The sequence below is a fragment of the Xiphophorus maculatus genome, chromosome 1, assembly GCF_002775205.1.
Source record: "Xiphophorus maculatus strain JP 163 A chromosome 1, X_maculatus-5.0-male, whole genome shotgun sequence".
NCBI classification, from domain to species: Eukaryota; Metazoa; Chordata; class Actinopteri; order Cyprinodontiformes; family Poeciliidae; genus Xiphophorus; species Xiphophorus maculatus.
In genome coordinates, this window is record NC_036443.1 from 12,828,548 (window position 1) to 12,856,479 (window position 27,932).

General features: G+C 39.2%; 1 protein-coding gene across 5 annotated transcripts; it reads right to left on the reverse strand.

Moving 5' to 3' along the window:
• Positions 1–1,542: 1,542 nt before the first annotated feature.
• On the reverse strand, positions 1,543–27,865 carry pik3cd (phosphatidylinositol-4,5-bisphosphate 3-kinase catalytic subunit delta). 5 transcript variants are annotated; one of them, XM_023335245.1, is made up of 23 exons: positions 27,612–27,865; positions 26,683–26,860; positions 25,851–26,079; positions 24,452–24,684; positions 23,970–24,146; positions 20,257–20,412; positions 18,056–18,142; positions 16,917–17,138; positions 14,191–14,287; positions 13,699–13,829; positions 13,072–13,122; positions 12,800–12,967; positions 11,651–11,772; positions 11,418–11,561; positions 11,215–11,314; positions 10,965–11,131; positions 10,525–10,634; positions 8,805–8,883; positions 8,543–8,710; positions 5,877–6,000; positions 5,228–5,373; positions 5,012–5,144; positions 1,543–3,652 (listed from the first exon to the last, which is right to left on the reverse strand). In XM_023335245.1, exons 2-23 carry the CDS (start codon positions 26,821–26,823, stop codon positions 3,515–3,517), a joined length of 3,123 nt encoding a protein of 1,040 aa, XP_023191013.1. In that variant the 5' UTR covers positions 26,824–26,860; positions 27,612–27,865; the 3' UTR covers positions 1,543–3,514. The 5 variants fall into 5 exon arrangements, with proteins under 5 accessions (XP_023191013.1, XP_005808283.1, XP_023191006.1 ...); XM_005808226.2 differs by having other exon boundaries at positions 18,056–18,145; positions 27,612–27,864; XM_023335238.1 differs by having other exon boundaries at positions 3,515–3,652; positions 18,056–18,145; positions 27,673–27,865.
• Positions 27,866–27,932: the final 67 nt, after the last annotated feature.

Sequence of the window (27,932 nt, forward strand, 5' to 3'; positions counted from 1 at the left end):
AAACAAACATGTTTCACCAGACACGCACCAAATAGGCTGTGAAAAATACGAGACGTCACAAAAACTTTTTTTTTTTTTAATTAATGTTTTTTTTAATCTGCTGAGCCTGATGTACCAAAAGAGTAAGCACTAAATTGTCGCTGGAAGTATTTTTAATCTGTTCTACTATAAATTACCTAGTGGAAGTGATAGCTGAATAGGTTTTAGATTGGAAAAATATATTTAGAATACCTAATTTCTTATTTTATAATTATGTAGTTTATTTGTATCAATATTTTTAGTTTTTAAAATAATAGAATTTGCACAAAACTGTATTTTTTTGCCTAAAGTATGACATAATAATAAAAATACAAAGTTAGTGCTAGCTTTTTTACCAAATATTTTTTTTACTCTTACTGGAGTAATTTCTTGGATGACTGCTTTTTACTTTTATTTCAGTAAAAATGTGTTACAAGCATTGCTGCTCTTACTTGAGTAAAATTTTGGGGTTAATTCAAAAGATGCTTCAACAATATAGTGTACAACTAGCTTATTTAAACTTTCTTTTAACATTGACCTTGCACCATACAGATATGCCTTTTTCACATGAAAAATACAAGATATACTTAGCAAAGGAGAAAAAAAAAGTTGAAAAAATTAGAGAGCGTTCAAAACGATTAGCTTAATGAACAGGTTGTGTTGTGGCATGTTTAAGAAGCCCACAACAGATACAGCACAGAGAAAACCAAGTGAGAATGCATAATAAAAAGTTCTGTTAATCTACTTATTGCAGTCTAATAAGTACGGACTAAAAATGAAAGCAGAAAAGCTTCATTAAAATAATATGTTGGGCAACGGTTGTGTTAGACTTTTTCCATTGTCATTTGTTATCAAAAATTCTAATATTATCTATATCTACAAATTCAATTGCATTTAATTTTCATCCAATTTAAAAAATATTCAACAAGCTAAACAGAGAATTCACATCTCATCAGACATCAAGCAGATGAATATAATGAATATATTTAACTTTTTATCTGCAGTGACAAGTTTTGAAATCAGGGAACATTTTTCAAAGTGAAGTGACCAGAAGTTGTCAAGACTCTCTGCACTAGGGGTTAAAAAAGCTGTCAAAGACAGAGGGAGAAGTAGTGGTGTCCCAATACGGATAACTGTATCCGTATCGGGACACCACTTTCCTGATACTGAAAGTGACATTTTCTAATGAAATCTCATTTTGTTGCCTTTTTGAGCAATTTTTCTGATATCTTAAATTATGTAATGTAAACGAGAGAGTTGTCCGATTTACAGAATTCATGTTGTAAAATCTAGAAAGCTGGGTCCTTTTACATTTGATTGCAAGTTCAAAATCATCTTTTTGAAATGTGAGCTCTCAACAAATTTGACCAGGAGGACATTGCTTGAAAATACAAATTATTTCTAAACCCCCCCCCCACCCCCCCCCCAAAAAAAACAAAATAACAGAGACCAAGGACTTTAAAATAAATATTGACTCAGCGAAGAAACATCCAGGCTGCAAAAAAATTCCTCCTGAAAGTCTCGGTGGTTGCAGACTTTTTTATTCGGAATTAAATTTCACTCATAAACGGCAAGTGTGGCAAATGTATAAAAAAGGAGTGCAAAAAAAATGTCACATCAAACTTCTGTTTTGATGATAATTTATTTGCTTTAGCTACACAACTGAAAATCTGGCATGGACCTTAAAGGAGCTTCTAACAATTTAAAAATGACAACCAGCATAAAAGGCAACAGCATCATATTTAATTAGCAAAAGGAGCGACTGATTTCCCCCAGTGTTGCTTAAAAAAGCAGTATTTAGTGAGGCCCCTTTTAAAGGACAGAAATGATAAGTATAGTCAACTCAGTGCTGTTAGATCTACAGCTACACTTGCTCTTCTTCTTGTCATGAGTGCACAGAGACTCATAATAAGAAGAGACTGTTTAACAATATATATTTTTTAAAAAGCAAGCAGTCCTTTCAGGACATACAGTGGGGTATGCAGCATGTAAAGTAATAAAAATAAAAAATAAAAACTTGTCTGGAAATAAAATCAAACCGTACACAGCCCCACTTAAGCTGACAAAAAGCACTTTGTGCTGCAGTTAAATTATGACAGTGATTGACCTTAAAAGCATGAAATATTTTCATGTTACCTGGCACATTTGACAAGAATGTCAATGGAAGTGCAAAACTTAAATATCACAACACACACAAACTCACAAACACAGTGAACACTCTTAGAGAGTCTGCATCGACCACGCTGACCTCTGACATGAACAGTGTGACCAAAATCACAGTATGAGAAGCACATCCATAAGTAAATGGCTCTTTTTCTTTTGTTACAACCGATTGTCTCAAGAAGCAACCCTCAGCATTTTTCTCTTTCTTCACAAGACATCTTTGCTTTAGAGCATCTTGAGTTTCCTTCCTACCAGCTGCCAGTGGCATGCGTCTTTAAAAGCTGAGTTAAGGCATTTCAAATAAAATCCATCAGTTTAACACGAAGCACACGTTCAGGATGATTCATTACCATCAACACTAGAGCAAGTTGCTATGTTTTGTAGAAGAAAAAAAATATGAGGTAAACAAATGAGTCTGACTGCGTTTCTCTCTACAAGCAACTCTTGTGATTGTGAAATCTAGAGTTGTACGTAGGCAGATGCCAGTTTAGCCTGAACAGGTCGCTTCCTCCTGCATCACACTCAAACTTAAGCTAATCTTTTCTTTTTTTATTTAAAGAAAAAAAAAAAAACGTTAACAATGGCATTAAAAGCTTTAATGCAAAAATGACTCTATAGCTAGATTCTGGACAAAGCCTGGTCTTCTGGTGTGTTCATGAAAAACAGAAATGAGAAACGTTGTGCCTCGCATTAGGTTTAACGTATACTGGCACTCAGTAAAGCTTAAAGGCCAATGACACAACTATTTTAAATTAATTTAAAATAAACATCATGAATTTACAAGTTCTCTACACCAGTCTAATTAAATAAAGCACAATATAAAAATACACAACACTGTCGGAGAGAGGCAGTTCAAGACAACATGTGACGGCTCTGTTCCCATCCGATGCATTGTCGTCTCCCCCGGTGAGCGACATCTAAAGTCATAAAGTCATCCCACAGGCTGTCTGCAGCTTGCTCTCTGCTGAGTAATGCAGTTGCCGAGATGAACTTCCTGTTTCGGTGATGCGCTTTGCAGGAGCAGATGGTTTTCAAGTACCAATTTCCACTAAATCCAATATACATTTATGGTTTTGCTTGGGTAAGACAGTTCATTTTGTTGATGGAAGAAAGATAACGGGAGCAAATGTCCTTGACTTTGAAAAGGCCTGTGTTGAAAGGACCACTGGATGCCTCTGTTTAGTTGTTTCTCAGCCGCTGGCATGTAAACATTTGCTGCTGTCTGTGTTTGAATGCCATGTGTCAAATAAATTTAGATCCCTCATTTGTTTTTTTTTCTGTCTATAAGTTAAAAGTTATCATTTTTGGCAGGTTGCACCGGTGCGGTGCTCTTTCACGGCCTGTTGTCCTTGGCCAAGGAGTGCATCATCCAGTTGACTTTCGTCTTCCAGCTCTCCCGCAAAGCTTCGTTGAACTTCACTTTGAAATTCTTCAGTGCTTCGTCCTCCGATTTGCCCAGAGCTAAAGAATCCTGTTGAAAACGAGACGCAAATGGAAACATGATTCTCATCGTCACTAAACCACTGTAACTAAAAGGCGTACAAGTCTGATTTTTTTTTCTTCAGGATACCACTATTTAAAAAAAGAAAAATCACCCTTTTTTAAAAGACGTAAAAATTTTACATCTCAGTTTGTTTTAGTGGTGGAAGTGACAGTATTCAAAGTGCTGAGACAGGAGAGGCAGAAGACTTGCAGGAAAGATCCTGACACTAGGAGTCGAATCCTAGAGGGCTGCCTTCAGGACAAATAGTCTGTGTATCTGGGGCGCAGGCCCTCATGAAGCTCTTTTGATAACATGCCAGATAGCACAGCTCCCACCTCTCCAGATGTGAGAGACTGTAAGCTGTCAGTCAGCTATGTGTGCAAAGAAGGAAAACTCCACGAAGTTATGGTGTTGCGATCGCAACTATTGAAGTAAATTCTCTCATCAGTCGCAATTCTGTGCAAACCTGCAATTTTTACCAGCCATCACAATTTTTCAGGCAAATCTGAACCAATCACCTTAATGTTTTCTGTGCTTCCTTCTTTTCTGACCAATCACTGCAACTAGGTTGAATTTTGACCAATCTCCTCTGACCTCTTCTAATTTATTTTCCTGTTTCACGTCTCGATCGTCGAACCTGCCAGATGAAACCATGTGATGCTGCCTTTTTAAAAATTTATTTACAATGTGTAAACATTTTTATGTTAACTTGAACAACCAATAAAGAATTACTCTTTTGCACCTCAGGACAGGACTTTATTTGTTTTAAGGGTGCTATTTCAAGAAGGTCCATTAAATAATAACTATCTTGTTATTATTTAACAAGATAGTTAAATAATACCTATTTAACTATTATTATAGTTGATAATAACAACTATCTTGTTATTATTTAACAAGATAATTATTATCTTGTTAAAGAATGCTACGTGTAGCAATTTAAACTTTTTGGTAAAACAATGTTATGGGAAAAGTGAAGCTTAAAAAAATGTGCAACTTTGACCACAACCTTTTGAAAAAGGTGCCATAAAATCAGTAAGTGTCAGCTGCAATAATCACAAAAAAACATTGCAACGTCCTGAAGGGAATGCTTAGTCCTATAGCAGTAAAATAATCTCACATTGAAAATGATAGAAAATCCAACAAATAAATAATGTATGTGACATAATTATGGAATGTACAGTTATTGACATTCATTACAGTCCTTTTAGAATAAATGTCACAGGAAGCTTTTTTCATAAAATCACGCTTTTTTGGAGCAAACACTCCAGATAAAATGTAGTGCTTTGATGTAGGTTATCACAATCCTAATCATATACAGACTCATGCAAAATGAGCTGAGTTTTGTACCTTTAAATACTGGATATCTTTGGAGGAGGAGAGCTCCGGCAGCCCCGCTGCCTTCATCATGGCGAAGAGGTTGACAAACAGCGTCCCGTTTCGACACAGGATCTTGTAGGCCCGCTCACAGTATTCCCTGAACCTGACAAAGCAGACAATCGCTGTAAGTATTTAAAGACATCCCCAAAGCTCCTTGGTAAATGAATTACGCTTTATAATTTGTACCTTTCAAACTTCTCACTGTTGTTCGTCCTGCCTTGTTGGATCACGTGGACAAAGTCGTACGTCAGGATAAAAGGCACACGCTCCCTGTTGATCCCGAGTTTCCGCTTGAAGTTTCCCAGGAAGTGTCCGAAATCAATGTGAAACAGCTAAATATGAAAGGTTATTATCTCTGTTAGAAAGATTTGCAATGGATAGAATTTGTTGAATATTTTACTTTGCAGGTCCGCCTTGTTTAACTAGAATCTTCACCGTCGTATAAAGTTTGAGGCCTGCACATACTCCAAGAGAACAGATATTATTATCTCTCCCATGAATGCAAGAATAGGACCTGACCAAACCTGACCTGCCCTCTGTTCTTGCAGGTCCGGTTTGGACGTTTTCGTCGGCTTCTGAACAACTGCTGTGTTATTACTCCATAATTTGAAGTGGGTGTGACTACTAGTTTGAAATGTGCTGCAATGCTTCAGATGTTCTATGAAGACTTCCAGGAATTATGTTTCTTGTGAAGTCTGAAACCAACTTTGCTCCTCTTTCTGAAATCCGCTGCTCGTGGAGAATATGTGTAGGCCTTTTACCAGGCTCAGAATATTCAGACTAAATAACTCAATAGAAAAATAATATTGATTCATGTGAGTGCGTTAAATCTGACCTGTCCAGTTTCCCTGATCATGATGTTGTCATTGTGGCGATCTCCAATCCCCAGCACGTAAGTAGCTACACAGTAGCCAGCACAGGAGAGAGTGAACTCCTCTATCGCTTGATCGAGTTTGTCCCTGGAGAAACATGAAGTCAGAGACGAAACGAAAGACAGCATAAATGGGTTTTATTTGTGCAGCACATTCCTACTTTTCCAGTTTTTCCCTGCTGTTGCACACAGTGCGTAAAGTATTCATAAAGGAGATCCTGTGGCAGCTTAATGATCGACCGTCACATCCTTTCAGTTTAGATGTGCATGGACTCCGCTGTATTAGGTTCTTGCTAATGTCCCCTGCTCTTCTTCGGTCTCTGCAGTGTTTAAGATAATTACCTTTCTGTTCTGTCGTGCGGTCAGCTGTGCCTGTGCTGCCGAGTGACGTACAACACCTTTTTTCATTTCCTCCAACAGACCTGTTTCTTCAACAAGCTTTTAGAGAATACGAGACCTTCAGACGGTTTGGCACCAAATAAAAATGTACTCTCGTTTATTGCTCAAGGAGCTGCCGGTGCACTTCGTTCCGTCCTGCTGCAGCGTTGAAACACAGCTCGGAAAAGCAGCAGGATGAATGGGAATCCACCAACCGTACGCGTTGCAGCTTTTGGCTCAAACTTCATCGACACAAAGGTTATAAATTAGATATTCCGGTCACACAAAGAACTTTGAGAGGCAGGAAACAGAATGGCCTCTTTAAATACTGGCTATTTAAAGAGGCATCTTTAAATATGGCCTCTCAAAGGCCATATTTAAAGAATGGCCTCTTTAAATGGCAGTTGGTTAGTAGAAGTAAAGATGAATATTTCACAGCGGGCTATAAGAATTAAAACATGTTTTGGTGGAGAGACACATCTAAATGTCTAAAAGGTTGGAATAGGACACCACCATGCTACAGAGAATAAACGAGGAGCCCATTTGGACTATATGACTTATATATTATGGATTATATTAGGTTTGAGTTTGGTTCATAGCTTTGTTCACAATCTGCTTAGGTCCAGAAAAAGATGGAGGCTGTGGGAAAAACTCTTTTAACTAAATTTTAAAATGATCAGGGTAAAACTCCCATTGAGGACACGTGGAAACCAAATAGGTCCCTGCAAAAAAAACAAAAAAAGGTAAAAAAAAAAAAAAAAATCTTTTTTTTTTCACTTTTAACGCTTAAGTCTTTCTTCAGCTTCAGGTCTAAACAGAACTATAAAAAATTGTAGATTTTTTTTCTTACATTTTTTCTGTCATAATAGCAACTCCTACTTTATCAAGAAAAAATGCTAACTATAATTTATGGAGTGCAGAGTTGAATGCCTAGGTCGTATAGGGCTTGTTTTTGCAGCAATGCACAACATTATGGTAGAGGAGTGCAAGTTCTGCTGCCAACTAGTGGTTGAATATGTAATATCTTTACTGATTAATGTGTTCTTTGATGTTTTTGTAAATCTGATGAAGTTGCCTGAACTTCACTTTGTTCCATGAAAAGATGTTAGCAAATTGTTCTGGCCTCAGCAGGAAGCCATTTGAAAAAGACAGGTAATGTCTGACAAATCCATTTCAGCTTATGATTTAACCCATCGTTATATATTATAGTAATCTAATTTAAACCACTGAGCAGAAACCAGCCTTTATGAACCATCTTTAGCAGGGACTATACACAAATTCAGACCAGCAGTTTTAAATTATATTACATAGCCAAAAATATGAACATATTCATTTCCATTGACCGTAATAAGACAACTCCCTGATGTAGCAATACATGTCGTCTTCTAAAAAAACCCTAATTATTTGAAATCCTCCTCAACATTTTTTAGATTTTAACACATTTTTCCCCCCCTCTATTCCAGCAATGGATCTATTGCTCCACTGCTGTAGCAAATTGTAGATTATTAACATGAATATGTTATAGCATTAGAGTTGATCTGACTGATGTTAATATTAATCCACAAAAAGTGTCAAAGTGCTTTTTACACATCCAGCAGTAAGGCTGCCACACTACGTCAGATTAGTGGTATTTTGGCCTGCTTTTAAGAAGTTTAGGGAAAAAACTTTTGTCTTGTACTGAATTTATTTCTGTATATTTTTTGTTTGTGGCTTTTTTATTTAAATTTGAGAAATATTGTCTTGGCTTACAGATGGCTGAATTACAGCCATCTGTAATTACAGATTAGTTGTGCTAAAATAAAGTTATAACATAACACCACCTTAACATGTTTTAAACATAACGTTTCTATTAGTCGTTTCATCTTAACTTATTAACAGACAAAATTGGAAATAATGTCTTGTCTGCCTCCTTGAGATTTGAATTATTTTCCGGAGGCGAACACATTACAGCTCATGCAGAAAGACGGCAGGAGCTACTTTCACATTCACAACTGGGACGGGCCTTGTGACGAAGCTGTCCTGGGAGCACTGGGGAGGCCCCTGTGTAGAACTGGAGCCATTTGCTAGTAAAAAATCTACATAAACAAACCCCACTGATCCTATGTGGCTTCTTAGAAGCTTAAAATAGTCCTTCGGCGCAAACATAATGCACATAATGCCGTTTTTGAAATAAAAGGCAATTGCATCTTCCAGATCGAATGATAATGTATCGAGATGGTTTAATTCACATCGTTACTGTCGACTTTACTCACCCTGGATTCTTGGACTTAAGCCAGTTGAGCAAGGCGTCCTTGTTGAAGGCAGCGGTGGCCGCGCTGTTGCTGCTGTTCCTCTGGATGTTGGCGATCGTGTCGGAGCTCTTCACGACCTCGATGAGCCCCGTTTTGTTCCCGGTGGACAGGCAGCCGTATGGGATCATCCTGACAGCGCGGGGCGGAATCAGCAGGATTTAGTTTGAAAACGAGTTCTTCTCGTTTTCAAAGCATCAAGCAGGATGAGAAAAGCGGATCCCACCTGAGATCCAGGCCTTCTTTCTTCCACAGGTTCTCCATGAGCCGGATCATCTGCAGGGTTAACATGTCCTGCCGGAGATCTGAGGAAACAAAGCAAGAAAATAAGTGAAAAAATGTAAAAAATAAACCAAACGTATTGTAAAATTTACATCAGAGTCAAAAAGTATTCATGCCCCTTCAACTGCTATGCATTTTGCCATATTTCAAACAAAAATGTCAATGCATTTCTATTTTTTGATAACGTTATTATAATTAAATTCATGAACACACACTTTAAACATTTTTACACACAGAAAAAAAAGCCCGATGTGGCCTGCATTTGTATTTAGCTCCCTTTATTCTGCTACCCCTAAATAAATTGAAAGGAAAAAATATTTTAAGTAACATAATTGGTAAATAGAGTCTGTAATTTAATTTCAGCATGAACAGAACCGTTTGCTTTGCATTTATATTTAGCAACTATGAGTCAATACTTTGTCTAACTACTATTCATCGCAAAGAAGTTATTTAGGGTTCTGGTTTCATTCATATTAAGGATAAAAGAAATTTCACTTCCTCTTTGCAAAAAGCCAAGTAAAACTGGATGGAGAAACGCGTCGCAATACTAATGTTTTGCCTCAACGTTTGGAGTCTCAGACAGATTTACTTCCTCCCACAAACTCTGACCGGCTTCCTTGATCCCGCTGAAGAAAACTTCACTGCAGCATGATGCCGCTACCACCACATGTTACCATGACAACTGTGCGTTCAGGATCATTTGCAGTGTTAATTGAGTTCCACATAAAATCCACTTGACCCTGTGTTAGTCTCAGTTTTGTTATTCAAATTAACGTTTTCTATCTAAGGAAACCCAGCAGATTGCATTGAGACGTGGACGTGCAGGATTCACTCTTCCTAAAAAAAATGTAAAAACAACACATTATTTTTCTTTACCATTTACAATTATGTGCTGCTTTGTGTAAGTCAAACACATAAAATCCCAATGAAACACAAAGAGACGTTTGGTGGTAATGTTATAAAATGCGGGAAAGACTAAGAGGTGCGAATTAGGCCCATCACAATAACAAATTTTGCTGGACAATAAATTGTCCACAGATATTATTGGGATAAATGATAATATTGTTGTTTGAGACCATTTTAAAGTAATATTTAATGGTAATGGCAAAATAATAATAATGCACGAACACCTTCTCAAAGATAAGTAAACGTTAAACTCTAATGAACACTTAACACTGGAGCTGGAAGAAATCTTAAATATCCAAAATAAAGAAAAAAAAAACAACAGAAATAACCAATTAAATGAATAAAAAAGTCTCTATAAACAAAACTGTCCTTCAAAAAAGGGGTTAGTTCAAACCAAAGCACCAGACTGAAGATTTTTGTCATCCAGGTTTGGTGGAAAAAGACAAAAAAAAAAGGTAAAATATTCAAATGGGAATTACTGAGTTTAAATTGATTATGCAATAATAAATATTATGTGATTTATTGCTTATTGCAACAGACGTAGTGTGAATACTTTTCTCAGGCAGAGTAGTTAGATTTTGTCTGTTATATTTTATGTTATAAGCTTTCAAATACAGAGGTATGTTTATCTTTCATTTACAACATAAGAGTTTTTCTTTTTCACCTTTTGTTAAATTAAAGTCACATTTACTTTCTTAGTTAACAAAGGTCAAGTGTTCATGTGTGAGGAGACGTTTTAGCATCGTCTCATTTCTCACCGTCTCCGTTTTTGAAGATGATGCCGACCATGTCTGCTTGTTCCAAAGGGTTCTTGTACATAAGCCAGAGCGGCTTCATCTTTGAATCCATAAATCTGCACTTATCGGTGCTGTGAAAATAAAAAGCTCATGTCAATCATGCCACCTTTTAAATATGTCTCAGAGTTTACAAAAATACTTTTTGTTTTCTTATATTTCCCCTAAATTAATATCTAAAATAGCTTTTAAAATATGCATTTATACTGATAATTATTTATTATCAGTATAAATAAATATACTGACTATTCATAAAACAACTATTCATAAAACAAAACTTGTAGAATTTTAGAGAGAGTAAATAAAGGTGGAAGCATTTCTTATTGTGAATTAACATTAAGACTTTGGTAATTAATCTTCAGAGGGCATAAACCGCTGTGCGTATGTGTGTGTGTAATGCTAACCAGATCTCAAACAGGATGACGCTGGGGTTGAGCGGCGACAGCAGGTCCGACAGCGCCTCCAGGTACGACTCCTGCCTGATGCACAGCTTCAGGTCGTCCACCGTCATTTTCTGGGAGCCCGTCTTGACGATGTCGCTCAGGGCCTTCATTTTACCCAGAGCCTCGTTCTGGGTGGCGCAGGTTGAGTTTTAGAACAGCAGATACGTTTAATGTGGGAGTCAAACGTCTGACTAAACGAGCGGCGTGTTACCTGTTTGGACAAAAGCTTGATGTGGTGGATGTTTCCCCTGCAGTAAGCCTCCAGAATCAAGCCAAAACGTAAACTGACCGATGCCACGTGAATCTCAGATCTACAATAAACAACATAAAATGTCAAGAAAAAAAAAATGTATCCTGTGTTTTTTTTTAAATATATATAAATAAATACTATTATGAGATAAGACTATGGCTTACTTAAGATGCCAAAACAGAAAGTGTCCTATCCTCCTGTTGGACAGCGCCCTCTCCAGCAGGAAGGTGGTGAGGTCGCAGTCCAGGTAGGACTCGTACTTCAGGACCTGGACCAGCTGGATCAAGTACTGCAGCAGCTCATCGTCACTGTGGAAGAAATGTATTTTATTTTTTTAAATCAATGCTGATATTCAAAAATAGAAATCTTCAAGCCTGTTGTCTGCTAGTCGATGTACCTGAGCTTCTTGAGGCATCTGATAGTGAAGGACCGGACTGCTGGATCAGGAAAGCTGTAGTCCAACAGCTCCAAGGCGTGGATGGCAGGGAGTTCAGGCCAGCTTTTCAGTAAACCCACCATCTAACAAGTTCAAGAAGACAATTTTTACTTTAATTACCAATAAGGCTACCATTTCGGTAAACTAGCTACGTTGGACCCCTCCACTGACAGAGGTATAAATAACAAATCTTTTTAATGCCATATCCAAAGTGTGATCAAAGCCATGGTGTTGGGGTGCATTTCAACTCATTAATAATGCTAGCAAGTAATATCAGGGTTTCCCCCAGTGTATTATAAGTCTGGTGGGCCACCAGGCTTTACTCATGCCCCCACCAGGCTTAGCATTACTTATTTTTTTTAAGCTTTTTTAAATGTTTGCATTTTTTAAAGACTTTTATAGTTGGTGTTCAGGTATTAATTTTCAATCTTTCAATCTAACACACGATTATCAAGTGACATTTTCAAATTTCCTGTCAACTTTAAACATTTTTTAACTCAAAAACACGACGGGCCGCTGGAGGAATGACTGGGGAAATCAGACATTCAAAATATTATTTGAAGATTGTATTTATTACTACTTATGTTAAAACTACTGGAACTGTGGAAAAACAAGCCTGGATGAGGATCCAAATTTATTTTGTCGCCAAGTCCTGTGGGCAGGATTACAAGGCTATAAAAAAGTGTTCAAAGTGTTAAAGGTAAAGCCACAAAAAGTATGGAAGAGTGTGAAATGTGTGCTTTTGAGGATCAAACACAAAATGAAACATAAAAAATATCTAATTTCTCTTAGTACTCTTCAAAATGGGAAAGACAAGAGAACATGACACTTCAATTAGAGCAGAAAGTGAAACATATATGAAACCTACATATGAAATAAGTCAACAGGCAAAAAGAAAAGAAGATAGAAATGCCAATGCCTTCAAAACGAGAAAGACAAGAGAACATGTAACTTCAAGTAAGACAGAGCATGGAGTCTGGATAAGACCCTCACAAGTTGAAAGTAAAATGAAATAAACAACCCATTTAAACTAATGTAGAGTGTGGAATATGTGCAAGCTACACGAGTTGAGTCAAAAAACAAACAAAAAAAATCAAACTATCTCCACACCTGAGCTACATCCTCACGCTTATTCCACTTAGTGATGAGAAGCAGCTTGGACAGGCACTCGGGGAAATAGTCGCGGACCTCGGCTCGGAGCTTCCACAGGAGCTCTTTCTCATCCTCAAAAAACTCGGTGTAGTTTTTGTTGTCCATGATTTCTTTTAGTTTCAAGTACTACAAAAAGACAAAGAAGCAGCACACAACTCACTCAGCAAGACACGCTTTGTTTCATTTTACTTTAACAGTGTTCAGGTTTTAGAAGGATTTTATTGTTTTACCTCGTCTTTGGAGGGAAAAACAGTGTTGCCGTTCATTTCTGGCTCAATGGTCTGAAAGGGGTTGGAGACAGAAAAAAATCTATTTCAATAACCAGTTAACATGAAGTTGGTTTTGCGGCAAAATATCAAATTCATGTTTACGTGGTGTCCACGTAAACGTGCTAAAAAGCAAAATAAAAAATTTCTTTCATTACCACAATGGTGCAAAATTACAGAGAATATTTATGAAAAATCCATCCTTTCCAAACAATCAAATCCAACCAAACAATATAACATATTGTTCTTTTCTTAATATTGTACTTAATATACAGTTAAATATTAATACTTTATGTCTGCACACCTTGAAAAGCTGAAGTCAAATTACCGTAATTGCTTGTGCGAACAGCGATAATGTGGGCCAATATCGCTGATTGTGATTTGTTATATTGAGTACATTTATCTAGTACAAAAATTGCTTCTTGAGATATAATTGATTCAAACTTCAGAGATGCCCAGTGGATCTGGTAACTTTGAAATTGCTATATACTACTTTCTGTTTTTAGGGGGTGTAAACCTGATGTGACATCTTGGAATAATAATAATAATAATAATAATAAGGCTGCCCATATACATTTAGGATAAAACGACCTTGTCAAGGGGAGGATAGTAGAGCGGATGAGGCCGGATGTTAGGGAAGCGAATGAGGAGTCCGGCGGCGCTGTCTACGTTGGGATTCCTCTGGACCGTTCCCATCGGGTTCAGCAGGTCACTTTTGTCATCTGTGGTGAACAAAATTGTGCATTAAAACATTTTGCATTGAAGGTAAACATGTTATGAGAAAAATGTTATCTGCGAATAACCCTTTAAGCTTTTACTGCGTGTTCAGACTGAGCATAAAAACAGTATATAAACAAGTGAAAAACAAGAAGCGAGTGCATTTTAAATACCTCTGAATCTAACAGCTTGTCTGTCTGCAACCGACAACACAGAACGTGTGTAAATACGTTGGGTTTATTTTGCATCGCTTCCCACTATGGGTATTTCTGATGGGATCACTTGCTACTAGGTGTCGGTGAAAGATGCTGTGATCATGTCAAGTGTTTTTAGAGATAGGGAAATGTGAGACTGAACAGGAAGTACCAGGTACAGATGGCCACATGGATAAGAGGAACTCCCCGGTCTTCAGCTGGTCCTTGTAGTCGAACAGCATGGTGTTTACCCAGGCAATCGGACAGTCCTGGAAACATGCAGCGTTGGTTAGGTTTCAGCGATAAACAAGTAGTCACAGCATATAAGAAATACAGCAAACAGGATTGGGTAGTGGCTTTTTAAATTGACCTAAAAAAACCTTTTTACTCATTCAAACTTTTTTCAACTAATTCTGTTTTTTGACAGAACATCCTGATCTGATGGTGAAGATATGCCTATCCTGTGCGTTTAAGCTCATGCGCAATTGGGTCATTAAGTAAATCCACCTTAGAATGAAAATATATAAACCAAACTAAAGCTTTGGAGTGGCCTAATCAAAGGCTGGTTTTGTCCGACTGACATGGTATTGCGTTAACTTGAACAGACCCTTCATGCAGGAAAACATTTCTGCAAAGAAGAGTGCAAAAATATTCTTCCACATTGATTTAAGATATCGCAACTTATGGAAAACTCTTAATGGAAGATGTTGCTGCCAAGATTTAGGGAGTAATTACTTTTTCAACATAAAGAATATCTTAACAAAAAATACTAATAGTTTCAGCATACTTTTGTATTAGGTCATGTAATATGTTTGGTGTACTGACAACAAAGCAAGAGCATTATGTTTATCCGTATAAAATTAATAGCGTTCTCTCATACCATTGCCTTTATGTTGTTCAGGTTGTGCCAATTATACGTTATGGACACAAAACCTTTGCGGCTTTAACAAAAAACATTCCCTGGTTGTCATTTCTGTCATGATGGATAAAAGGAACTAAGCTCCGGGCAGGTCTTAGAAATAACAACTTTCGTTACTTCATAATTTCTCCAAAAAGCGCAAATATATCCGAGTCGAGATGCGCGCAGATAAAAACAGAGGCACAAACAAGTCGAGCTAAAATAGCCCCACTTCCGTCTGCCTGCAGGACTTCTCCTCCGGACATCAGAAAAGAGAAGTGGCTAAGAAAGCAGAAGTGGCTTCGATACCCTGGAAACACACCTGGGCAACTTGTTCAGGGAGGCGAACCCAAACATGCTGCCAGCAGCCGCTGCAGCGCTGTCATAACAAAAGATGCTCAGACCACAGCTGCAGAAAAAAGGGGAATTTGTTGTTCACCAAGTGGGTGTGGGGAAGCTTCTTTACCTTTCACATTGGTTTCACAGTTTAGTGCGGAAAACATCAGCTTGACAAATGGACAGAGGAGAAAATTGTTCACTTTGTTAGTCGCAGGGTGACTGGTTCGTGAAATAAGAAGATAGCGGTTACCGTTCTTCAGCTTTTATTCATTGCACTGAAGTTGTTGACGACTAGTTTCAGAAAGTGTGCTGCATCTTGAACTAAACACCTCCGTTTGTCCTGAGATGGCACCATGGTGCTCTGTATGTGAGGGGATTTCAAATCCCCTCACATCCAAGTTTACATTCTGAGTCAAACTTTCTTTACATTGAATGTTTTGAGATTTGTAGAGACAGTGAGAGAATCATGTTCCTTCCAAATGATATTATATAATATTAGGTCAATTTTTAGACCTTATCTAAATCTGTCATTAATCAAAACTGATCCATTTTTAATTTTTTTTTTTTTACAAAACAATCTTGGTGAAAAGCACCACATAACTCTGTCTCAATCATTCCTGGTCTTTAAATTCCATTTGCAACCATAAACTTTGCAATTATTATTTTTTTGACTATTCTGATCATTATGTTTGTAATTTGTACTAAGGGAATGAAATATTAGCAGTTTCTTTCTATGCATTTCACAGAATCATCATAGTGCAACACGGTAGTGGAATCCGTGGAAAAACGTAAAAATCAATGTCCCACTCACACTCTCCAGCCAACCTGACTGGGTTGGACAATTTTGCAAAGTAAAATGGGCCAAAATACAAATACAATCTAGACTTTTCCCATTTTTATTGGTAAAGACTTTTTACCAGATCATTTTCCTTCTACTTCACTACATTATGTTGGTCTTTCACATAAAATGCCAATGAAAGACAATGCGGTTTGTGGTTGTAATGTGACAAATTTCAATGGATTTAAAGAATTAAGCAAGGCTCTTGTATGTTATTTGATCTTCATGCTGTTTGTGGATATAAAGGAGTGTGCTGGGTCTGAAATATGAAATAATTAGATTAGGTAAAAATGATTGCATCCAAAGTACAAACAATTAAACTGTGACATAAGCTGTGCATTAAGTCAAAACCTTTCTGACTCAAATGACTCAGAAATCAGTAACTCGCATCTTGATTTGTGAGTCTAATGTTTGCAACAAAAACTGACGTGCAGGTTTACATAGAAGCCAAAAAAAAAGGTTCCACAGTGGGAACGATTTGCTTTGTGCTTCTATAGGCCGTCGCAGCGTAAGCTCCAAAATCTAGCAATGAAAAGTTCAACTTTAAGTGTGTGGGTGTCAACTGTGAGTATGTATTTAGAATTCCTTCCTTCCTTGGACTAATGTGCAGATAAAAGAGCAAAAGCGGATGAGACGCTAACCGCAGCCTTGCCACTGAACACACTTGCACAACCAGACGCAGCAGCAGAACACACCCACAGAGCACACACAAGACAATACGCACCAAAACACAAGCAGCAGAGCGTTTGTACCTGCCAACTCATTTACACCCGTCGGCCTGAGCATCAGCCTGCCAAAGCCCAAACCCCGACGGGCCACTTACTGCTTTCTTGTTCTTCTTCTTCGTGCCGCGGGGTTTCTTGGTCTTCTCGATGACGGCGTAGAGCGCGAAGCAAAGGCGGCTCATGCGCGGCAGGTCGGACACGTTTATGTCAAACTCCAGCCTCTGGTCCCACGACGGCTCGGAGCACACCGTGACCTCCGAGCTCGTCATCATCTTGCACAGGAGCTCGCTGCCGTGGAAGAGGCCGGCCTGCACCACGAGCTGCGTTGGAGCAAAGACACGCAAACGCACATTTACACATCTGTGGGGGCGATTAGAACAAGGCCGCCAGCTGCAGTCTGGATGCTGCATCGCTTAGCTGTTGCGTGAGGATGATTGTTTTTGGAAGATTCACAGAATTGGCGATAGATGATTCAGAGCTTCCTGTGTCACTCGAGTTATGAGTCAAAGGGTCGACGCTGTCAATGTAAACAGGTTGCTGTGACTCAGGGTTAGTCCAGGCAGCATGACAAAAAGCATTGAATTACAATTGAACACCGCGCAAACAATATGGTCATCCTAAATTAGGAAAATCTTAATCTATATTTTGTAATTGTTAATGTCTCTGTATGCCAGTGGCTGAATGGGCCCAAAGGAAGGCAACACGGTAACTTTGGCATGAGTCACGAAGTTCACACTCTTGACAATAAAACGGCTGGGTAGTTACGCACTTTGTCATGGAGTGGAAACACAATACACACATGAAGGAGGAGGAGGATAGTTTTTGCAGATTAGGCCGACACGCGAAGGTTAACAGAACGTGTGCGACGTACAGCCATATAAAGAAGCACATCTGAGAGCAAGAGAAGGGGAAAGAGCACGAAGCCCGCCTTTTTTCTTAGAATTAAGGCCTCAGAGTGAGACATAAAAAGCCAGATAGGCCCTCCCCACTTCCTGTTTTGAAGTTTTAACCAACCGACTTGATGAATTATGGGAAACGTGCGGTTTGGACATGTGACCCAACCCCCCCCCCCCCCACACACCCCTATCGGAGTGCCCCTCTCTCCTCCCCCCCATTCTGTCATTTGCATGTCAACCTGACAGTTCCTATAATTGAAGTTGAAATATTGGTAAACAAACGAATGCCACATTTCAATGAGCAGCAAAGTGAGAGAAAACCTCCACGAAAACACACCGACCTTCATCCCCTCGTCTGCATTGACTCTGCTCCCCTGAAGGAGGTGAATGTAGAAGGGCTCATTTATGGACCAGAGGGAGGAGGTGTTCTGCTGCAGGAGAGGGAAAGAGAAAGAGGAGGAAAGATTATGCTCTCTTTTTTTTTTCTATTTACCTAAAAATAAATTTGCATTCTCTGCCTTCGGTGTAATCTAAGTGGTGAAGCTCTTGGCGCAGTTTCCTGTTTGGCAAGAACGTTCAAAGTACACAACAAACTTACTCTTTCAAAAGTAAGCAAACAAAACACCACTGCAGCATTGAGCTGTCAAAAAAAAAGAGAACAAGAAGCTCTCTACAAACGGTAGCCTAAGTTAATTTCCTCTGGTTTGAGTAACGGTTGGATTCCTTCATATTTAATTACAGCAAGTGAAAGTAAACTATCTACTTCATTTACTAAGGAGAAAGGCTTAGAGACGGTGATTTGAGTGCAAGACTAAAACTCGAATTGGACTTGAATTACAAAAATAAAAACCTTCACACTTGACCTAGACTTGTGCCCTGAAGACATGAGACTTCACTTTGGCTCCTAGTTTAAGACTCAACTATTGTTTACATGTATAAAGAAAAAAAGGAAGGAACTAAGTGAGCTACAGATCCCTCTGATAGGTGATGCACCGCAGCGTATGTTTTACTCAGAAAGAATGCGCTTGATTATTAGTCAGTGGCTAGGCCTGTCACGATAAGAAATTTTGCTGGACGATAAATTGTTCCAGAAGTTATCGCGATAAACGGTACTATTGTTGTTTTGAGAGCATTTTTGAGTAATATAACAGTAATGGCAAAATAATAATGCAAGTACAAATTCTCGAAGGTCAATAAACTTTAAATTATAACAAACATTTAACACTGGAACTGAAAGACATTTTAAATATCCAAAAATAAACAAACAACACAGCAAATAAAATGAATTTTGTAAGCAAAATTATTCTTCATACAAAGGGGCATGTTTAGACCAAAGCACCAAACTGAAGACTTTTATCATCCAGTTGTTGGTAGAAAGAGGGAGAAAAAAGAGATAAACAATAAATCATGCCACTGGAAATTATTGAGTTTGTTTTAACTCATCATGCGATTAATTCATCTGTTGACTATTGTGACAGGCCTATCAGTGGCGTTTGTGAATTATGGGACTTTAATGGCTCATAACAATCATAATAACGACCACATGAATGGTTCTCCAAAGGAATAATTTGGATAATTTCACAACAAAATACACTTAAACATAACTTCCTACATTATCTTGTTTCTGTCTGAAATCATAAAACTAAAAGCACTTTCGGTTCCATTCATTCAGATGTTCAAAACTTATTTAATTTCTACACAGGAACTCAAAATTTGACTCTAAAAGGGAATATAAATATTCCATATTACATTTGATAAAATTTTCAATATAATATGAAGAAGACTTCAGCAGATTAAAGTCAATGAGAAATTGATAAAGGACGACTGTTAATAAATATTCAAAATTGAAAGATAATTAACAGTGCTATAATAGTTATAGTTATAATTATTAGAGTCCTTAACCTATGATGATGCAGGGTTAAAGAATTGATGACTCTGACTTTAGGCAAAAAAGACTGAATCAGAAAAAAATGACTTGTGAACATCTCTGATACAAACATACAAGCTGACAACACATTTCTCTGCTTTTTCCACTTTCACACTCGTTTCCTAAATGAATCAGTTCAGTGTGCGCAACAGACTTACTGAGACATGTTGACAGAAATCAAACAGCCTAAACTATTTACTGCAACTATCACTAAGAATTATGTGCAAGGCAGCCATGTTGGATTTTTGGACAAGGTTGGTGCAAAACCTTGAAAGGATTATGATGTTCTGCTAATTTCTACCAACTTCAAACCTGAAATTTTCAACCTCCCAGTAGCCTTTTAATCGGTGAACAAAATTGTTAAAATTTTGGCATTTTTACCTGTTCCTTAAATTTTAGTGAAAGTAAACATTCACTTTAATTCGATAACTTTAGCAGAAAACTGGTAAAGTCTAAGCCCCGTTCAACCTTTGGATAATTTTGCATTTATTGAGACGCTCCGTCTGATCTGCGTAATTTTGCACTGTAGCTGTAAGCATGCTAAAGTTCACAGGCTGGTGGAGGATTAACTGGAAACAGAGAGCGCTGCTGGGTTAAAGGGCGACGACTCCTTACCTTCTTCAGGGGCAGAGGTGGCGGTCTGGACAGGGAGCGGGTCTTGTACATCTGGCTGCACACTCTGCCCTGATCCTCCTGGTATTTGCTGATGGTGCAGTGGTGCACCATGGTAAGCTGGGGGTTCTGACCATTCCTCAAACAGGAGAAAATGTACTGGGGAGGAAACAAAAGCGACAAGAGGACGTTTTTTTTTTTGTTTTTGTTTACCGGTAGAGCAATCAGTCAGCTCAGCAGCCACAGATATTTCCCAACGTCCTGATGGCACTGGTTAAACTCCTGAAGGCTGTTCATTTGTTGTAAGTTAATGCAGTGAAAATCTCATTATGTGTGGATGGAAGCAGTTCCTCTCTGCAGCACTGCCGGACAGATATGAGTCACTCCATCAGGTAGCTGGGGTTTCAAAATCAACAGGGGAGCCTCCTGCCACCTAAAGTCTCAACTCAAGCCGCCTTTGATGCGACAGCCGCCCCGGCTTTGTGTCGGACCACCCGCACAGGTCCAAACTAACATGCAGACGTGTGAATAAACACGCTTTCAGCTGCTGCAGTTTTTCCCTTAAGACCAAACTGCAGATCTGAAATGAAACCAACTGACTATGAACATTTTCACTTTTTGTCACAACTGTCTGCATAAGTGTGTTTCTTTTGTTGTTGTTTTTAAGTGACACAGCTTAAAATTAGCTACAAGCATGTATATTTGCTTTGAATCCCTGTATAAGAAGGACATAAATGATGGGAGGTTACTGGCAGCTCTGCAAGACATTTCTTCATTGAAAGAGAGAGAAGGAGAGCAAGAGAGAGAGCCTGTTGGAGGAATTACTGTGACATCTGTGCTAACCGCCTCTCTGCAGCAGGTCCAGAAGGCTTGAGAGCGTAGGAACAAATACAGCAAACTATAAAAATATCTGATTCGGTCTGAATGAAACTACATTTTGGGAAACGTTGCTTCAGAAACACAAAACTCAACCGGGACGGTAACAATATTTGAGTCCAGGACAAACTGATTTCTTCATTTACACACCTAGCATCCATGTGAAGAATATTGGCAGTAACTTTCACTGCTACATGAAAGTAAGAAAAATGTGTCTTTAAAATATCTATACTATTTTGGATATTTATTTACAAACAGCATTCGTAGTTTAACAAACACTTAAATTTTCAACACGGCACATTTCTGCAGAGCAAAAATGTTTTGTTCCCGTCACTTTAAGGATCCCCCTCTCCAAAAAGCAGTCCGATCTAATTGATCTGTGGATTTATTGATAAAAGATTTATTGAAAAAAGAATAAATAGCAAACAAACAAAAAAAAAAACAACTACTGTTTATTTGTTGTCAAAAAAGCCATCATATATTAAAGACTAAAGGAAACTAAAGACTAGCCAGAAGTTGAAATTAGTCAATTCTCTGTTCATTGCTTGGTCAGACAATTTAAAACGACATATTTTCCCCCTAATTATTGAATATCTTCTAACTAAAAAAGCAGTTCCAGGTTATAAACCATAAATTGACTACATAGACCGTGATGCACTTTTTTGAGTAAAATAAAATAAGTTAAAGGTCAAGATCGTATGTCAAATTTTCCAGGATGATAAATTGTCCCAGAAGTTATCGCGATAAACGATAATATTGTTGCTTTGAGACCATTTTCAAGTAATATATAATGGTAATGGCATAATAATGCAAGAAAGCATTCTTAAAGATCACTAAACTTTAAATTATAATGAAGATTTAACACTGGAACTGGAAGACATTTTAAATATCCACAATAATAATCAAAACAACAAATAAAATTACTTATGAAGTCTCTGTAAACAAAATTGTCCTTCAGAAAAAGAGGCCAGTTGAACCCAAAGCACCAGACTGGAGACTTTTGACATCCAGTTTTTGGTAGAAAGAGAGAAAGAAACGAGAAAAATTGAAAATTTTTGTTCTACCTTATGCAATTAAATTTATTGCTTATTGTGACAGGCCTGGTGCCTTCCCCAAGGACACACTGACATGTGGCCGCAGATTGAAGCTGATATTAGGCTCACAACTTTCTGATTACCCTTCAAGGACACCTTGAGAATTATTCTGTAATTTCTTTCTTCTTTTTTCCCCCCCCCCAAAGTATTCAAAACTCCTAGCTCTAACCTGCAGCACGTTTTTGCTCATTTTTTGTGTCACAGTCCCCAAGAAAAATAGATCAAATCAGTTACAATGCGCAAAAGCAAATCTACAAGCTGAAGCAGGGAGTTGGGTTTTCTGAAATGCTTGGGATTACAAGAAAATAGAAATAGCAAAAGCAGAAAAAAAAAACAAATGTATTGTATGCCATTAGTTTTGGACACTGAATAGTATCTCATAAAATTTGGAGAATATTTTTCAAATTAAGGAGAGGGTGCCGGAGCTGCAGCAGCAGTGGAGTGGGTGGCGTTTCATCCTCATTCAGCTATCCCACTGCAATACCATTTAGAAATCAGCATAGTATTGCAGCGTTGATAAAATCTCTTCTCTCTTACTGGTAAATTCTCAAGTGAAAGCTGATTAACGGAAAATGATGGCTGAAAAATCTAAAAATAGCTCCTTAAGATAACATAGTTCCTTGCAGAACGATAACGGAAAGCTATGAGAAGTTGACACGAAGCTTCAGCCAAGCTGAGCAAACGGCAGAGGTTGGTCTTTAAGTATTAAAAACATTGTTAAAATATATAATTTGAGGTTTTGTGGCATGAAACAGACAAGGACGAGATCAGGGAGACAGACGACATAATGTTTGGTCCAGGTGATAAAAAGCATGAATAGTTATGACTGCGAAGGCTTAAAACTGGAGACAAACCAATCAGGTGTCTTTTCTCGGTCAATACCGATTATAGGTTTTATTTGGAGGACTGACCTGTTAAATCAGACCGTTTTCCAAGGATTATAAAACATAAAAGAGAAAAAATGTGCAGCAGCTTTTAATAGAAGCAATAGTTTTGAATTTAGCAGAAAATCAACATGTGGAATATAAAGTATTTATCAGTAACAGTATTTATTTATTTAATTTTGAATGAAACAGCTCTCCATATAGCCATACATGCTGTTAATTTGTGTGTTTAAAGGTTAGAAACAGTGAGTGTTTTTGGTTTTCTATACATTTAATGAACAGAAAACAAAAAGTGGCAATGAAAGAAAAAGTCCAATTCCCGCCAGTGGCCGATCGATCGGTGCATCTCTATTCAAGCCCCCACATTATATAAACACAAACTGAAACATGAAGTAAAAATGACTTTCATCAGCGTACAGTCGTACGTCTGACTGCGCGCTCAAGGTCGAGGCCGACATCTCTTTACAGAGTTATAATCGTGCCGAGAGCTGGAACATTTTGAAAACAGAACGATGTTTTCATTCAGTTTAGATTTCTTTCTGCGAAAGCCTTGGCGCAAAAAAAAAAACAACAAACAAATAAAAACAACTTTGTTAAGTTCACTCTGAAAAACTAAAAATGATTCACATGTGAGATAAAATCCACATTTCCACACTAAACTAAAGCCATCATGTTTTCTTCTTGTCTCTGGGAAGCTTAAAGGGACTGATCATGACAGCAGCAGTTGTTTTCAAAGATTGCAACTTTCAATTTGTCATAAATTACATGTTTATGTAGATTCATATGTTAAGGTGTTGGGTTGGATGCAGTTTTACCTTACCATTGAATGTAAACAACATTGGCCAGGCGTGTTTTTCCTCACCTTGAACTGGCCCAGCGGGTGTTGCCCGTAGATGAACTCCCATCTCCCGTTGACCTGCAGGGTGTAGTCCTCGGGTTCCTGTCGAACCGAGCGGAAGACGGTGGCCTTCTTTTTCAGAGCGCTCTTCATCAGAGCCACAGGGAGATCCTGGGAGTCCTGCTGCAGCATGAAGCTTTCCTGCAAGAGCCAAACGTTAAAAAAAAACAACAAAAAGAACAAATTTTAAGGTGACAACTTTAAATTAAGTAGCCGTCAAGCTTGTTTCTTGAGAGATGTTTAGAAGGCGGGGTTGTTGCAGTGGGTGGGGGATTTCCAAATTTTCTTAATGCTGCCTAAAATTAAAAAAGAGAAATCAACCCCCACATTAAATCTACTCAAGTCGGAACCGTTGTTTTTCCAATCAAAGCGACAGCGCTCTTTGTGAGATCAACAAGTGTCTGCCGAGTTGACTCATAACCCAGTAAAACGGCAGGACGACTCACATCGCTCGACTCAAACTTGACGTTGACGAAGAGCTTTTTGCCGTGCTTTGATTTGGAGCTCCCGCCGGCCGCCGGGGAGCTGCACGGCTCAAGCTCGCACGGGAAGCTGTACTCCATCCACCGTTGCCACGGCAAATTCTGCCGCTCCAGGGACTTCTCCTCGCAAAACGTCCGCATCTTGGTTCGGAACTCGTCCACCTCGTGGTTCTTCTGGGCTTCGAACTCGTGAAGACCTGGTGGTTTGTAAAGGAATATGCTTTAGACGTGCGAGACGCTGCAAACACAAACAACCGGTCTCTCTGGCAGAAATCAAGCTTCACTTTGTTGCAAAGTGATGAAAAAAAATAAACAAACAACCGTAAGACCCTGCCTGAGGGCGATGCATGAATGGTCACTTGTTTTCATTTTCATTCATTCATTATATGTAATATATACAAGTATCTATCTTATTAAGAGCAACTCTTGCTAAATTCCTGCTTTATGCAAGAAATTTGTTAATTTTCTTTGGGGAAAAAAAAGCTAAACAAATTCTGCTAACCACTGCTTTAGCTTACTCATACATATCTGCTACAGCACTTTTTGAGGTTCTTATTTCCCCTATCTGACAAAGAAACAAGCAGAAGAGAATGATAATTCCGTTTTCCTTCCCAAATGCATCAATGTGCGTAACATCGAAGGCTATAAAGGGACAGACAGGAGATTTTAAAATGAGGTTCAAACACTAAAAGGAACATGATCACATTCAGAGGTTGTAGAGAACCATCTGTGCCACTATGTTAATGTGATTCAAACAGTAAGAAGTGATGATAAATAGACAAGATCTGCAACTTTTGAAGCAGCCATATTGGATATTGCCCTGCAACTTCCCAGAGATGCAAATCTTTCAGTGTCTAGCAATTCGATTACAATTTTCATGGTCAATTCGGAAATTATTGTTGATTCAGAAACCATGTTTTTGCAACATTTATTGTAATTCTCTACTGTGCCGTACAGTATCAAATCCCATCAATTTATATTTGAACAAAAATAGATTTGCGCATAAAATTCTGTGAGCGTTAGCTAAGCTTATAAAATATTAAAGAATTATTCAAAATATATTTCTACAAAAACAATTAAGCGGCCTAAAATCGATTTTTGAATTCATTCAGAATTTCCAGGACTAGGAATTGTGACTCTCTACAGGTTCTCCACAACCTTCAGCGTTCCCACTCAGACTTCAGAGGATTTTCTTGCTCCACTTCAAGCCGGAAACTCAGAAAATCCGACTTCCAGGCACAAAGAGAATGCACCATTGTATTAAATGACTGGAGTTTTCTAGTTCAGGTAATACACTGACCTCTCATAACCTCAGAGCAGGTCATGCCAGTGACAAAGCACTCCAACAGAACCGTGGGCTCACCTTTGCCGATGAGCAGACTGATCTGGGTGTTGGTGAGCTTCTCGCCGCGGTCCCCCTCCCTCGCCACCAGCCTCAAAACACACATGAAAGGCCGCACGTCGCTGATCCTCCTCGACTCTTCCTCCAGCTCCTCCCGCTCTGCCGTCTGGTTGATGCAGGTGAAGACGTACAGGTCTGGATCACGCAGTCCACAGAACAGGGCCTCGCGACTGGCGTTTTTCCAAACCATCTGATACACATGCAAAAAAAAAAACAACAAAACTCAGAGCTCTCTGTTGCAGAAACCAGTAACACTTGGGGAAATCTGCTGATCACATCCAGAGTTATTCCAATAAAACCACTGAGTTCCCTTTGACCAGGAAGGGACTTCGTCTTTCAATAATCTTCTCCGGGCCTCAGAGAGAGAATCATTACCTAACGCGGCTGAATGAAGCAGCATGAAGTGGCAGAACTGTTGGCACACTCACACTTCGCAGCAGATCTGGCCGCGTTCGCTCTGGGAAGCATTTCTGCAGCTCCCTCTCGAATCGCTGGATGAGAACCAGCGAGCACTGCTTGAACCGTGGCTTATTTTTTTTATTTTTTTGTTATTAGTTTAATGTTTGAACCACATCTTAAGCCAGCCAATTACTTTAAAAGGATGTATTGTGAGTGACAACAAACAGCTATAGTTGCGTCTGTGCGGTCATCTGAGCCACAGAGCGTATCTGCAGTCAATCGATTAAAGCCCATTAATGATACAGGGGCATCTTATGATCCATGAACAATGTGGGATATAACAGAAAACACCAATATTGAACCAAGAGAGGTGAACTGAGGTGAGGAGACGTACTTTCTTGATGTTTCTGATGGTGTCGTTTCGAGACACGGGGAATTTCAGGAAGATCCCGGTGGGCAGCAGGAAGTCCATGAAGATCTCCTGGTCTCCGTCCTGCTCCCACTCCTCCTGCGTCCCATACTTCCCCGGGGGCATGATGGTGATGGCCTCTCATTTACCGTCAGCTCCCCTGCTGCTGGCCGGAAAACACAAGCCAGTCAGAGGAAGTGGCGGCCAAGCTCAACAAAATAGGCCCACGATTAATTTAAGAGCACTAAGCAGAACCGTCCCAGCTCATCTGATGGAGGAGGGGGATGTGCAGTTCAAGTGTAGAGCCAATGAATGACATGAAATATGACAGCAAAGTGGGTCTCTACTTATTCTCGTCAGGTTTGTTCTACAAAAACAGACTTCTAGTGAATATCATACATGTTTCTGTGCATACTGCTCTCACTTGGATGCCACTGGCCTTGATTTGTTATGAGTTTTTTTTAAATAACTGCTCTAAGGTTCGTTCCACAGACAGAAATACTCAAAGGACAAATAAAGTCAGGACAAACAACAGGTAAACTTCAGATCTCAACTGAGCTGAACCGTAAAGTGCCTACAGTCTTGAAAGCTGCTTCTGCTTCCCACAAACCCCACCGAGCAGTTTGACGGTTTGCCTTGAACTCAAACTACCATGTTTGATTTTACTAAGAGGAAACGTGCGCTGAGAGCCGCTCTCGCTCCGCAGATCAGCGCTGTGGCGTAAAACAAAAACGCGTCTCACTTCAATCTCCGATTCCGTATTCGTACATTTACTGAGCTGGTGCTGGGGAATATTCAATAAAAATAAAAAATAAAAAACGCGAAGGGTTGGGGTGGGGAGAGGGAGGGAAGCCGATATCGAAACGTTCAGCAACTCGGGTCCAGTTGACGTGATGGCGAAAAGCTTTGCCAACCTGTTGGCGCACATTCCTTGCCTGTCAGCGCCACAGCCCGGTCACCTCCTCATGGTCTCACCGCGGCGAACATGGAAGCTGGAGCATCCCGACGAATCTGGCCGCTGCTCGGAAATCCACCTGCTCGGGCCGGGCTGCGGGGCGTCCTGCGCGGCTCCAGCAGCTCCTGCGAGGCGGCGGCGGTAAAGTGTCTCCCTGCCTCGACGCGACTCGCTGTCATTCATGCGGTGACGCTGTTGCGCTGCTGCGCGGCGGGGCCAAGGGACCGTCCGCAAAGAGACGCTGCAGAAACGCCTCCGCCTCCCCCTCCTCTTCCTCAGA